General features: G+C 42.9%; 1 protein-coding gene across 5 annotated transcripts in view; it reads right to left on the bottom strand.

Annotated features, from left to right (window-relative positions):
* Positions 1-15,455, bottom strand: part of LOC126480743 (uncharacterized) — a 1,220,032-nt gene that overhangs the window by 211,007 nt on the left and 993,570 nt on the right. For all 5 annotated transcript variants that reach the window (XM_050104017.1, XM_050104016.1, XM_050104015.1 and 2 more), the window contains one exon: positions 14,537-14,709. In XM_050104017.1, coding sequence (XP_049959974.1) covers positions 14,537-14,709 — 173 coding nt within the window. The remainder of the gene's footprint in view (positions 1-14,536; positions 14,710-15,455) is intronic.

The raw sequence follows: 15,455 nt of genomic DNA, 5'->3' as shown, positions 1-15,455 counted from the left end.
TACTTGCTTTTAGTTCCAGATGTAATAATGCATTTAACGCCAAGGACCCTTACTCAAACTTTATGTTGTGTTGCCTGACCAAACTAGATGCCTGTGAATAAATATTTATTACAACAGCTTCTGATGGTTCCATGATGCTGGTCTGCAAACAGTGAGTGAATTTCTACTGTAATATTCCGAGCAGACAATGACGTTCAAGCATAGTTTGGCGTTTCTGCATGCTTCGCCGCGATGTGCACTCTCGCAGAATGGTAGAGCACTCCACGTAGAGCTGCCCGCAAAGTTGAAGAGCACTCCACGTAGAGCTGTCGCTGCTTTCCTCCAATACCCAATAACAAGTTACGTTGTGGCAGACAGGGAAGCTGAAACAGTTCCTCCTCAGTTAACGACATTAATCCGAGGAATCAGGTAACAAGATTATCCCCAAGTAACTGCGCCACCATTTTCCTGATGTGCTAAAGGACGTAAATTAGCAAGACTGCAATTACGTCAGCTCCAGCTACTGCAATCACTTTTGACACTCCACCATTCCTCAGAAAATGCCATTCGTGCACCCAGATGGCTGAGAGAGTAAATTGCCTCCACCCGTGAGAGTCTCAATTAGAATTTATGGCAAAGCAGTCTGCTTACTAGAAAGGACAACTGTCGCGACCTGAGGAGTGCATTGGTTTCAGAAAGAGCGAGTGTGGAGGGGAATGGTTTTGACGCCAGAAACACATCATTTCTCTCCTTCGCAACTGCAACCGTTTCCCATTCGAGTGCTCAGCATATTAGTTGCTCAAGCAAGGTCTACGGCTTGTTTCACCTCCACACATCGTTACAATTTCTCATGACTAACCGGTCAAACATCGACCGTCCGGCTCACTTGTTTGCTTACCTGACTGAGTGAAGCTTCTCTGTACAGTCTGCAATAAGGTTCGCGAAACGAACATGAACTATCTGATCAAAGGTATCAGGACACCTATTAGTGGACGCTAATATGGTCTGTGTCCACCTTTCGCCTTTTTGACGGCTCGAACATTGTTGGAGAATGAAAGACACTTTCAATGAGGTGTCCAAATGTCTGTGGCGCAATGGGAGCCCATTCTTCGTCTAGAGCCAAAACCAGAGAAGGTAGTGATGTTGGACAATGCGGTCTGGATGAAGTCGACGTTTTAATTCATCCCAAAGGTGTTCCATTGAGTTCAAGTCGGGACTCTTGGCAGGCCAGGAAAATTATTGTCAACAAACCATTACCTCACAGATGCTGCTTTATGGCATGGTGTATTGGCATGGTGATACAATCTTCTTCGCCTTGCTGTTTCTCTACTGTACGGAGTACACAATGCTGTAAATACGTTCATATCATTCCGCATTTAGCTTTTTCTTATGTGCAGTAAGGGAGCAATACCATAACCACGAAAAATACCCATATACTGTAATACGATTTTTTCCGCACTTCACTGTTGGCTTTACACATATTGGCAGGTAAGGTTTTCCACGCATTAGCCAGATCCAAACCATTCCATGGGGTTGCCACAGGGTATAGCGTGTTCTTCACTTGTTTCCAGTCATCCAATATGGCGTCGCTTAGCATTAACTACAAAATTTGTGGCTTATGAGGAGCTGTTGGACCACTGTGCCCCATTCTTTTTAACTCCCTACGGACACTGTGCTAGCTGGACTACTGGCAGCACTTTGGAATTAGCGGGTGATTTCTTCCGTTGACTTCTTGCACATATACAACCACCGTCCGCAATGCTTGACGGTGCCTGTTCGTCACTACATGAGGTCTGCCTGGGTTTTGTTCAGTTCCGACTGTTCCTTTGCATTTCCCTTTCGCAATCACGCCAGCAACAGTCGACTTGGGCAGCTTTAGAATGGTCAATATCCCTGATGAATTTTATGATAATCTGACATCCAATGAAGTCACTGAACTCTTCTGATCGACTCATTCTACTGTTACCGCTTCTCTACTGACAACACAGTACGCCCTGCCTCCTGTTCTACTGGCGAGACCGCCTCTAGTGACTTCTAGTGGTCAGTTCCGCATTACTTAGGGGTGTCTGGACATTTTGGATCAGAGAGTGTACAACGGATGACGTTTGAATGTATAGGTTTGAAATAACTTGCGGGCTCTACCGCTGCAGAATTTCGTAGTATTTTCCGAATCGTGCAGTCAAATACGGCACTACCGTTCTTCGTTATTGCACCTCGCATCGCCTAAAATTTATGCCCTTATCCAGTGGTTCCCCTGAACGAACTCAGATGTCATCCAATATCGTGAACGAAGTGTAGGACCTAATGAAACATTATTCTCTAAGAGATTTACACACCCATTTTTTTTAAGTCACAGACCGTTTATAGTATTTGGTTAATGTTAAAACTATGGCAACCCCCACGTTTCCTACGTTTTTCACAAAACCGAAGTACAGTGGGTCAATGGGGTGCCTGATTCTGCTTATTTCTAGCAATAACTTTTTTTTATTTGATTTTGTGTCCGCCATAGCACATCGTAAGTTACGCTCAGTTTATTTGGTTCTTCACTTTTGTTTCCATTGCTACCATAGTCGAAGGTCTACTTTCGCACCTGTAAACTGTGACGAATAGAATCTATATCCTTAAGAATTCGTCCGATAATATTAGCTACTAATCGCAGACCTTTCGCTAAAATAATGTCAGTTCTGTTTCATGAAGCTCTGTTTATAGTGTGTGGCCTTTCCGAGGTCCACGGAACAGCACTTCTCGAATTTCACAAGCTTAAATATTCCTTCACACACAGAAACGGGTCTTACGATCCATATATTTGTCAGTCTTTCAAGTCATAAAAAGAGTTAATATCACTATTTATTACCGATGACTAATGATAACTACCACCACCGAATAAAAAGCAAAAGATATAAACAGAAGACTAAAAAGTCCTTCACTGTTAACTCAGCAACCTACTTAGCATGTCGCAGATACGTAATTCCTTCATTTGTTCAGTATTATTGTACCAACGCATTTTTGACAGCTGGCTTATGGCTCACACTGTACAAGACAACAAACAGAAATTTAAATACGACAAATCAATGTTAAGCAAATTACAAACCAAATTCTCGTCTTCGCAGTGCTTCTGAGGTGTGTGAGAAAAGTAATGAGACCTTTTATCATATACCAAAGTTTTTATTTCGTTCCAACAACAATGATGTCTCCTTCAAAGACACCGGCGGAGTCATGTAGCAGCGCTAAAAGGCTTCAACTGGTAGCGCCTTTAACATGTAGGTCGCTTTCTTTTGCATGTTCTCCAGTGTCCCACCCAAAATGACGTCCTTTTAAGTTTTTTTCAATTTCGGGAAAAGGAAGAAAGTCACAAGAACTCATATCAGGTGAGAATGGGGGAGTAGGGGGCTATGGAACAGCAGGGGCGTCTTCTGAGATCAGAAATTCCGTGATGGGAGTGCTCGCGTGACATAGGGCGTTGTCATGGTGCAGCATGCGCTTGTCTGCAGTGTCCGGTCTCACTCCATTCACCCTTTTCCTCGGCGGTTCAAGGACATCTTCGTAAACCATTTGGTTGGCAGTTTGTCCTTGAAGAAGAAATTCAGTATCCTGATACCCCTACTGTGAAGAATGCAAATAAGCATTGTTTTGATCTTTGATTTGCTCATTCGAGCTTTTCTCGATCGAGTGCCATCGCATTGCTGCTTTGTATCACGCTCGTACTCAAAAATTCATCATCTGTGGTCACAAAACTGAACCATTCGTGGTCATTGGCAATCCTCTAGAGAAGACAACGCACACTTTTGTTCGATTATCTTTTAGCTCAGAAACCTCCCGGAAATGCAAAACTTCGGTCAAAATTTGATGCGCGTGGTATCACCCATCATCCTAACTGTTGTCGGTCGGATCCCACATGAGCATGCACACGTTCGACGATTTCTTCGTTTTTTGAACTCGAGAAGCTCTCTCTGAGCGAGATTCATCTTCAACGTGTTATCGGCCTTTCAAAAATGATTTGCGTCAGCGAAAAACTTGCTCTTGGTAAAGAGTGTTCCCTAAAGGCCTGTTTCAATTTATGAAAGGTCACACTAGCGGATTCCCAAGTTCAACACAAAACTTGATGGCGTAACGTTGCTCTAAATTCCGCTGTTCCATTTTAACACACAAGAAAAACACTCCTTGACTGATGACATTCTCTAAAACCCCGTCACGAACGTACAGAGCTGGAACTCGGACTGAGCACCTGGAAGGGATGAACATCGGTATAAGACAAGTAGAACAACACAGCCTTGCTAGATCGCTCCCAGTGTTGTCAGTTTCATTACTTTTTTCTCACAACTCGTAGTCCCAGCTATAAAAGCATTTTGCTGAAATGCATGAAATGTTTCGTAGTTGACACCGATCGGAAATTTCCTAAGCACTTTTATTATTATTATTATTATTATTATTATTATTATTTGTGTGTCGTACTGCTTTAGAAAATTGATGTCCCGGCGCTAACCTTCATATCCTGCAAGTAATATGTTGTGAGATGAAGAGGTTGACATAGGAGAAGAAATCGTGTCGGACTGCACCAACCCAGGTGGCAAAAAAAGATGTAGTAGTGGGCATAGCGTAGCTGATCACGAGACCAGAGGAGGCGGTCAACAGTGGCAGGACCTGCTAGAGCACGTGGCGCGCCTGCAGACACACGGCAGCAGGCCTGGCAACAGAGTGTGTGTGACCTGCCGGCGACAGCGTCTTATCTGGCGGCAGCCTGCCAACCGACACCGAGCAGTCAGCACCGGACCCATGCCGATTATTTTAGTCTCTCTCTCTCTCTCTCTCTCTCTCTCTCTTTCTCCCTCTCTCCCTCCCTCTCCCCCAGAACTACACCACTCTGCTCAACGTCACTGTGTGTGTGTGTGTGTGTGTGTGTGTGTGTGTGTGTTGTGTGTAGCTACAAACAGTGACGCGCTGCACTAATAGACACACACATGCATTACGACTCTGAGTACTTGTTCCTTGTTTACGAGTAATTTTTTCATTAAGAATTCTCAAATGTTGATGCGACTTCCATCGGACGCACGACAAGCATCCAGGGAATACACATACTCGTCTGATACTTCTGCGGCGCACGTCTGCAGTTACTGAATTCCCTGCTGTTGCTAAGTAGCGTCCCAGTTCAAACCAGGTGGTCGTGTGGCCGCATAGATGCAGTCTTTCACAAATCCCCACAAAAAGAAATCAAATATCGCGAGATCAGACGACTTGAAGGCACATGGCGTAATGTGAGATCCGTACGCTCCTAAAGCCATCGACACCACGAACTGTGCATTCGAACGTCAGTGCTGAGCGTGCCGAATTCAACGGGCTCACAAACGATGCGGTTTGCGCATACGCTACGCGCTTCTGAACGTAGCATACTCATCGCAGCGCGCTCCAGCGGCAGCTGTCGACTACATCTGGCTCGCAAATCACGAAGTTTGTTTACGAAATGGTTGGTCGAAAAATTCCTAGCTCAGTTAAATTAAAATGCACATTTCCTCCCTTGTCCATACCCCAGTCAGCTGTTCTGTCTGTTATTACATATAAATAGAAACTATAATATCACTGAACATGTTACAAGGCAAAAAGGAAAGTTAAAACATGTACAGTAACTAAGGACACCAGCCTTACAAAAATTCCATTAGAAACAGTGCGATACAAATGTGCTGTAGTCTCTCGCAAAGTATAAAAATTATTTCACGTTTCTCACCTTTTAGTAAAACCTTGAACTTGAGAACGTGTGAAATACAAGACGAAACAATATCACACACACACACACACACACACACACACACACAGACAGAGAGAGAGAGAGAGAGAGAGAGAGATACACACCTAAGAGAAAGCGCGCGTATATTCTCGTAATATCGAGTATTACGCAATATATGTATGTTTTAGAAGTCTCAGTACCTATTAGTTAACGCGAAAGTGATGAAAAAAATTTGGAGGTAGCGAGACGCGAACCTGCAACACATTACACACTACTTTGTAATTCGACGTCTCTATTAATAACGCTGCATTGAACGTCTTTAACACACGACTTTGTCTTGTACGTTACTGTCTTCTAAAGGCTTTGATCGCTGATACTTTAATATCTGACATTTAATTATAACAATTCATACAAAGAAAAATTTGTTTTTCGCGGTTCTTCAATGTGTCTTTGCCTTGAAACACTACCTTCATTACGACGCAAATTACAATTTTAAAATTATTTAAACATCTATACGACGTTTCTCGTCATTTTATCAAAACAAATCGCAGCTACCAATAAACAACGGATTCTTGAGAGATCAGCTGAAACTGTATTCATTGACGAGACGTTCCATCTCATTGGTCTATGTTCAAAACCACATTCTGTCCTGCCTGATATTGCTCCACACGTTCGGGAAGACTCCCCAGCGTGCTTTCCCGCGTTACGGCGACAGAAACTTGGGCACGCTCAGCGTTGCCGTTCGAGCGCACGGTTCCTGTGACGACGCATTACGCTATGCACTGAGCACTACAGTGCTCAACTCCCGACGAAAATCACGCTGCACAGTTGTAACTGAACTGCTGATCTGAAAACGCAAGATGCCTTCTCTACTCGAACCCACACAGGCTAATGAATGAGCTATGTAACCTGCCCCACGAAGACCCCTATGGCAACCACATGGAACGGCAACACCCACATAGAGGAAGTTTCGCTGCGCACGTTATAATTAACCTCCAGTTCCTATTTTTATTCATGTAGAAGATACGGCCTTGTCACATCGGTCAAGGTCAAGGTAATGCAACCGCGGGGATATGTTTTGGGCAATTAGTTCGTAAAAAATGGCTCTGAGCACTATGGGACTTAACATCTGAGATCATCAGCCCCTTAGAACTTATAACTACTTAAACCTAATTAACCGAATGACAACACCCACATCCGTGCCCGAGGCAGGATTCGAACCTGCGACCGTAGCGGTCACGCGGTTCCAGACTGAAGCGCCTAGCACCACTCGGCTACTGCGGCCGGCCAGTTAGTTCGAAAAATTAAAAATTAACATTCTTACTTCCTACAGTGACATCCACACTCGCAGTTTTGTCAAGTCTCCAAGTGCTTCAGAGAACTTACCCAGTGCCTTTTCAGAGAAATACTGAGGCTTCAGTTGAAATACTACACAATAGTATCGGACTTTTCTGGCAAGAATTTGAACCCTGTCATCAAGCAGAATCTCCACACGTAACTGTTAGGCGGCCGCTCATGGCGCGGCTTAAGATGAAGTCCTCGTGGCTGTTCCCCCCCACCTAGAGTAAGCTACACAGCCATTTTAAATTTTTTGCCGATAACAGGGCTATATAGTCATTTCAAACGGATCTACAACAAAATAAATCACTTCGAATGTACAGTCAGTTTCCACAAAGTGTATGGACATTACAAGAAAAGAGTTTCTCAAGAAGAGATTTTTCTCAACATTGAATATAGATAGTGTTAGCAAGCCTTTTCTGAAGCTATGTGGCGGAAGGGTAGCCTTGTATGGAAGCGAAACGTGGACCATAAACAGTTTAGACATGAACAGAAAATAAGCTTTTGAATTGTGGTGCTATAGATAAGATAGCTAGATCACGTAACTAATGAGGAGGTACTCAATAGAACTGAGGAAACAAGAAATCTGTGGCACAACTTCACTAAAGGAAGGGATCGCTTGATAGGAAACATTCTGAGACATCAAAGAATCCCCAATTTAGTACTGGAGGGAAGTGTGTGTGTGTGTGTGTGTGTGTGTGTGTGTGTGTGTGTGTGCGCGTAGGAGGAGGAGTGAGGGGGGTTGGGGAATCGTAGAGGGACACCACGAAATGAATACAGTAAGGAGATTCAGAAAGATGTAGGTTGTAGTAGTTATTCCGATACAAAACGCTTTCACAGGATAGAGTAGTATGGAGAGGTGCATCAAACCAGTCTTCACAATGAAGACCACAATAATATGAACATTACCAATTTAAAAATTAAAAGAAATATTGTGCTTGAGTTACAAGTCTAGAAACGGATGTCACATGACATTTAAACAACCGCCTAATATTACATCGTACTCGTCAGACGTGCGGTTAAACGCATTGTAACGCGCTATTACTGCAAAAAGACCGTGGCTGCTTAGAGACTGCACTATGAAATCACAGGAAATGTCGAAATAATGCTGCGTCATTGTCATGGGTAACAGCCGCCGTACCCTTATGCCAGAGTTCCACTTTCCTTCCATCAATCCTCCTTTAGGTTTCCCGTGGTGCTCGTAAATCTGTTACAACTAATATCAGGATGGTTCATTTGAATAGAATACGGGCGATTTCCTTTCCCATCCAGCCCTATCGAAGCAGGTGACGACATCGTGATCAGCGGGACGTTAAAACCCAGTCTTTCTTCCTTTCTGTACAGACAACGTCGCTGAACCGAAACTACAAAGCAGCCTCAGTAAACCATCAGTGAAGAGGATTCGGCTACAAATGCCGAACAGCGGATGACCGCGTGGGCGTCCAACTGCGACAGTACGGTAGGATACACAGCAGGGTCCTCGGCAGCGCCGAGAGAGTGCTTCAGCTATCCTCTCGCCATAAATCTGGCCTCAGCGTATCTGCAAACTGGTTCCGCTGGCTGGAATGGCCTTCGCTTACTAACCCACACACATTGTATTTCACTGGGCCCTTAACTCTGATTTCAAGAGCTCGACTCTCTGCAACTGGAAACAAATTTCCACGCGATTGCTAGCATCTCGCCCTCAAATCAGAAGCACGTGGAAATAATATCGTACAAGTTTCGCCTGCACAAGTACCTCGCACAAAGGCCACTTACGTGTCAATTTGGTAAGAGTCGCAGGATGAAGCTACCAAAAATGCAATAACGGAATCGGAAGTTCAAATCAGAAATATTTGCCTCTCTCTCCGCGCCACTTGGAATGAATTTTCCAGAACTCTGCTCGTAGCTTTACTTACAGTCTCAATACGAACCGTTTACCAGATACTGTACTAATCTTCAAATATGTTTTCACACTCTGCAGACATCCTTGTACGTAGGACAACCACAGCCATAGGTCTTCTTCTTGGGTATTAACGAATAGCTTCTGCTGCATTTAGTCCTTTACTTTTAGATCACTACCGGTTTCATGGTACTAAAAGCCACGTCTTCAGGTGACTATCTTCAGGACAATAAATCAGGAAGGAATAACAGCCCTGAGACATCCTCTGAAACGATAACTTTCTAGAATTATTTCACAATTTATTTTTAAAAAAACTATTAAAAGCTTATGTTAAAATATTAAAATATTTGTACTCACATAATTGAAGCATTAGAGTTGAAAAGCTCGGAACTGTGTACCAACATTCGTTGTCCGTCAGAACAAAACACCGCTAAAACACGGTATGTCGTTGGGGTGATTGGTTCTGACAGACAACGAATTTTGGTACACAGTTCCGAGCTTTCCAGTTCAAATGTTTCAGTTATGTGGGTATAAATATTTTAATATTTTCGTGTAAAAGTTAAATAATTTTTTTAAATTTAAATTTTAAAATAATTTTAGAAAATTATCATATTACTGCATGTCTCAGGCTTGTTATTCCTTCCTAGTTTATTGTTATGCAAATGTTCAGTGCCATGAAAGAGGTAGTGATCTAAAAATGAAATACTAGATACAGCTGAAGCGGTCTGTTAAAACTGAAGACGCTTTTTACACTCATTTCTTGCCCTGGTGATTAAACTGGAAAAGACATGACACACCCAACAATGTTTCCGTATTCTTTAAAAACTGCCATTAATGATTTTGACCCTCATGCTCTGTACTGCTGTTTCTTACTCAAAATAAACTGATAATGTGCATTAATAAAACAAACTTATATGATATCCATCATAGTGTATTTCACACAATGAAAGGAACTGTTTCCTACAAATTATGACGGAACATACGTTAGTCGGAATAAGTACTGATAAAACTGATTCACATTGTGGATTGGCCTGTATAAAACAAAGTTTAAAACTACGCATTTTTTAAAATGGTGCATTGTCGTTCAAGTATTTCGAAATCAGTGGTGCTACACACAGAAACTAGTACAGCACATATTTAACACATCATGCTTCGAGTCATTTCGTTACAACATGCCTTCCATGATCATAAAGACGAGTCGCTACACAGGAATATTGTATTTCTTACTTCTTTCAAACACTAACTGTTAAGTAACTGTATCTCTCTTTCCCTCACTGCCTAGCGAGACGCAACATCGGATAGTTCATGCGACTTTCTTTTCCGTTACCCGTCAATCGCACCACTGTCTGTGCTCGGAAAAAATATAAATATAAAAAGAGAATCATGGTAAACTCACAACGACAAATCAGGAGATGCTCAGCAGGCTGTGTAGTTGTGGTGACCATGACAATCTTCACAAGACTACTTGCTACCCCCTCTCTAGCCTCCCGGATAAGCTCCAGTTTCTTTTAGATATTGTGCCATTATGATAGTAACATAGTGAGCTAGATTTTTTCCCTTTATATTATCTCACAGGAGCTGTAGAATGGAAGAGCGCGAATAAGTGCACCAAACTACAAGAAAAAAAATCAACGATGTGGCACAGTGATTAAAACACAGGACGTGCTTTCTCGAGGAGCGGTGTTTAAACCCACGTGTCCAGTCACATTTAGATTTCGCCCGGGTCTCCTAAATCGCCGTAGTGGTTCCTTTGGCGAGGAAACACCCGATGTCCGTCGCCAAAAAAATGGCTCTGAGCACTATGGGACTTAACTTCTGAGGTCATCAGTCCCCTAGAGCTTAGAACTACTTAAACCTAACAAGCCTACGGACATCACACACATCCATGCCCGAGGCTGGATTCGAACCTGCGACCGTAGCGGTCGCGTGGTTCCAGACTGAAGCGCCTAGAACCGCTCGGCCACTCCGGCCGGCTGTCCGTCGCCATTTGGATCCAACCGGAACTTGTACTTTAATCTCCTATACCCTCATTTCCACAGTAATTTCATTCATAATTTTCTTTCCTCCAGTAAAAAGAAAAGTCTCGATCACGAAGCAGTTTCATTAAAATATGAGTGCCTCAAATATGGTCATGAGATATTACATGCTTCGGTAAGAACAGTATTATAAGGGCGAAAAGTGCTTCGAAATGAAGCTTCAAAATGTAGGCGTTGGAGGATGCATTTTCTTCCTTCCTTTCAATCGTTACACAGCTAATCAAATCTTAACAGATAATTAATATTATGTATGGATTCATTCACTCCGTACAATTCGTGATCCAGCTGAGCGGAAATTATTTTCCTTGTGTAAACAAAAACCACGTTCATTGTATTAATTGCAATAATTTAACGTCTAGAGCTTATTTCATTGAGACCGATGAAGAATGCTCTGAACGATGGAGGAAAAACTAAAATAAATATGTACAAAATTAATTTGAAAACATTATATTTATTCTTACGCTTTTGTACATGTAAGTATATAATTTAATCTAACCCATTCCCAGGGGCGACGTTGCCAGAGTCGTCAGTAAAAACACCTGCTGTACTTGTGCTGTCCACAGTTATGTTACTGAAAGTGAAACAGAGGGAAGCTGTCACAACTGGATGAAAAATGTGCACGTCCAGCCGGAGCTGTCAATCACAACAAAAATTAGACGCCGAGCACGTTTCAGCTAGCAAATATGAACACAATAGTCAAGGTTTTACATGAACGGTTGCAGAGAGAGAGAGAGAGAGAGAGAGAGAGAGAGAGAGAGAGAGAGAGAGAGAGTACTTGAAATTGAAATACTCAGGGTTGGAAAAGTCCGAGCTGTATCAATACCGAAGTTGCTGGTATTTGGCCACACAAAACTCAAGTGATCTAAAGTGACACATTAGCTCTTCGGGCAGGAATACGATGACATTGTTTCCATAATATTGACAGGACAGGAGACGAGGGCCCCAATTTCAGAAATGTACCTAATGGCCCGGCATTGTAATCGGCATATGGAGTTCTCTGGTTGGGAACATGGTGTAGCGTGTCGGCAAACTGAAGGGAGTGACACCAACCTCCTCTCCCCTCGTCCAGCTACACCGCTCGGAGCAACGGGGAGTTCCACCAGGTCGTCACACTAAGTCCTCCACAGTGCGCTTTTTAAATAATCGGCAGCGCAATTGATTCAGCCAGAAAGAAGTCCCGGGAGAATTTATTTTCCTCTAAGCACGTTAAATTAAGATACGAATGTAAATCAATAATTATGGCGAAATTTAAAATGTGTATGTCCAAAATCTTCCCCTAAAGGCATTGACAGATTCCGCTAAGCTTTTTAAATCCTTATGGAGAAATTATTTAAAAGTATTTAAGGTTGTTTCTTACAAGAAAAATCTGTACACAAGTAAATGGTGTACAGTGTATTTTCTTCAAAAATGGCTCTGAGCACTATGGGACTTAACATCTGTGGTCATCAGTCCCCTAGAACTTAGAACTACTTGAACCTAACTAACCTAAGGACATCACACAACACCCAGTCATCACGAGGCAGAGAATATCCCTGACCCCGCCGGTATTTTCTTCAGAAAATAATACATTTTATAGCTTCTAATCCGAAAAGAAGGGACAGGGTGATAGGACATGTTAGGACCTCAGAAAATAACCCACATGGTAGAGGTAAAAATTGTGCCACAGAACAGAGATACCGAATGAATGATCAACGGTGTTGGGTGTAAGTGCTACTCGGAGATTACGAGATTGTCAGAGGACAGGGACTCGGGGCGCATCAAATCATCCCGAATAAGGATGGGAGATCAAAAATGAATATACCCATTTGAAGAAATTTTTGGAACTGTACTGCACAGTTATTCCGTAAAGGTTTTAACTTATATTTTACAGAACAGTAGTCACCAAGACACATATTTAGCGACAGCATACGTTCCAATATCTTTTAAATGTCAAGTAAATATAGAGATAAATTCAGGTATGGTGTCAGAAATGAAACTAATCCTACCTATCACAAGAAATACACTCGAGAAGACTCGACTTCTGTCACTTCACACTGCACTGCACTGCTATATGAAAAATGTCCTTAGTCTGCTTCCACGGCAGCTCTAGTGTATTCTCACGTCCGAATGATCCTTTCACCAGCAAGAACGCTCATCTAGTTTACAGATAGGCCGTATCACTAGCGAACAACATTATATCAGCAGCACTTGTGGTAGCTAGTGAGAGATTACGAAGAGAGTGTTATGTCACAAAAAACAGGAGTGGCATTGGAATTTTATAAACGCGGAAGAGACGTGCAAGACGAATAAAAATCAGGGCAGCCAAGCATGCACAACTCAGATGACAACGCGTGACGGTTCGAAGGGTTGCCTCAAGCCGATGATCATATTCATGTGATGCAGATTGCAACGAATTCTATACTTGCATTAGCAGTGCACTGTCTATCGACAATCGAAAGAAGTGTTCACGTTGGATGTCGCAGCTACTTTCAGAAGAGAATAAAGCCAAGCATTTAACGAGCTATAGGGAGGAGGGTGTTTCACTTTTGCACCATATATTCCCAGAGGACAAAACGCGTATTTGGCGCCTGAGACGAAGAAAGCACCAATGTCATGGAAACAACGTTCGTCTTCCGATGAACAACGATACGCTCGATGAAAGTCATTGCCAATCTTTTGGGATATGCAGCGTGTACAGCAGGTTGACCACTTGAACCATGGATAGTTCTTGAATGTTGCTGGTCAACGTGACTTATCAATACGTTGGTATTCCAGTTATATATTGTTGTGTTGTGGTTGAGAGGTTATCGCTGATTAAACAAGCGAGTAAATTATATCTCTGGAAGTGCGCTGTTGCTTAGCGAGGTGAGTTGTCGTGTAGTAGAGTTACACACTGTAAGATTTTGTTTTGTTGCTGTCAGTGATGACGTCGAGTATCAGATTTTCTATACAGTGTACACTATAGTGCATAGCATTTTCCATTGAACTGCGATCGTCTTTGGTGAGAGTTATTCGTATGAACCTTCTACATTTTTGATAGATCGCGTTATTAATATCATTATCATCATTTGCTACTACTAGCCCGTCAAACCACAAATAGCATCTGTGGCATTTCTGTAACGCACAATATCTTCGCAGTGGTACGTAGTGTGGGTTGTATCATGAAAATTTATACTTGCAAGTAAAAATGTCAACGTTGTCACCCGGACAGACGATATTTCCAATACAGAAGTTTAGGCCCGCTGGTTATCTTGGGTGTAGTCTTAACTGTAAAGTCGAGTGACATACTTCCACGACAGAGCAAACATAGGAGATGCTTCTCGAGTACAACTGAGCGAAACTAAGGTGTTGATTTCTGCTGTGCGAGTTTTCTCTCCCCTTACCTGTCACTGTACCTCTCTAGTGCCTAAACGTTTTGGTTATTTTAACGAGGGTGGTTGTCTGTGCAGGGTGGGGCCGTATAACCACCACCACCACCACCACCACCACCATTAACAACAACCACCAATCGTTACCGCTGTCTCTGAAACATCGGGGAAAGTCTTGCGGTTAGCAAGCAGAGAGAGAGAGAGAGACAGAGAGAAATGGTTGGTCGGTACTCACGCAGGCAGCGGTACATGCGTAGGAAGGTGGCGCTGAGGCGCAGGATGGAGGTCTTGTCCATGCGGCGCGGCGACTGCGCCACCATGGGCACCAGGTGCGCCAGCTCGGTGATCAAGCTGTTCAACTTGTCCCTCCGCTGCTTCTCCGCCTTGTTCCGCATCTGGCGGTTGTTGCTGCAACACACGCCCACACAAACTTAACGTTACCAACTTGAACCTCTGCGTGCAACGCGTGAGTCAAAAATTGTCAACTCTCCGGCAATATGAAACTTCTGCCGAACTCAGAACCTTGTCTTCCAAGGGAAATGCGCCTACGAGCCATTCTGACACGACGTTTCTTCCTCACCGCTTTATTTCTTAACCATTAAAGAAACAAGAGGAAGATGTCTCTACGAAAAAGATAAAGAGCAACAGTATTAAATCAAAAGCATAAAGAGCTTATCTCACAAAACTCAGAATAGCCTCATTACAACCAAAACGACATGCTGCATAAACTGTACATCTGTGGCTGAAATGTGTAGTGTCACAGAAAAACTAAATGACGAGAAAGGAAATAAACGGCGGTCTGTGGCCTGGGAGTGAGAAGACCTCAACTCTCGCGACACACGAAGGGGTAAAAATAAATCTAGAACTGCGTTTTTACATAATGTGGACTCTTTAATCATATTTTATGCAAACGCGGGCACAGAGTTTGAAAACTAGAAAAAATGTCTTAACACGGTTTAAGATTGACTTTTGGCATATATTAGTTCCGCTGGAGACGAATACGCGAATATTGAGCGCACTGACTGAGTCTCCAGAGCATGGCAGCTGTCTATTGTGTCGCAATATTACATCAGACGAACCAGTACCATACACAACATCACATTCAACTGTATCTCCGATACTTGCGAGCAAAGGTCAGCGCACAGTTTCTGAAG

This window comes from Schistocerca serialis, chromosome 5, assembly GCF_023864345.2.
Source record: "Schistocerca serialis cubense isolate TAMUIC-IGC-003099 chromosome 5, iqSchSeri2.2, whole genome shotgun sequence".
Classification (NCBI taxonomy): Eukaryota; Metazoa; Arthropoda; class Insecta; order Orthoptera; family Acrididae; genus Schistocerca; species Schistocerca serialis.
The sequence above is the reverse complement of the archived record's forward strand: the minus strand, read 5'-3'. Positions and strand labels throughout refer to the sequence as shown.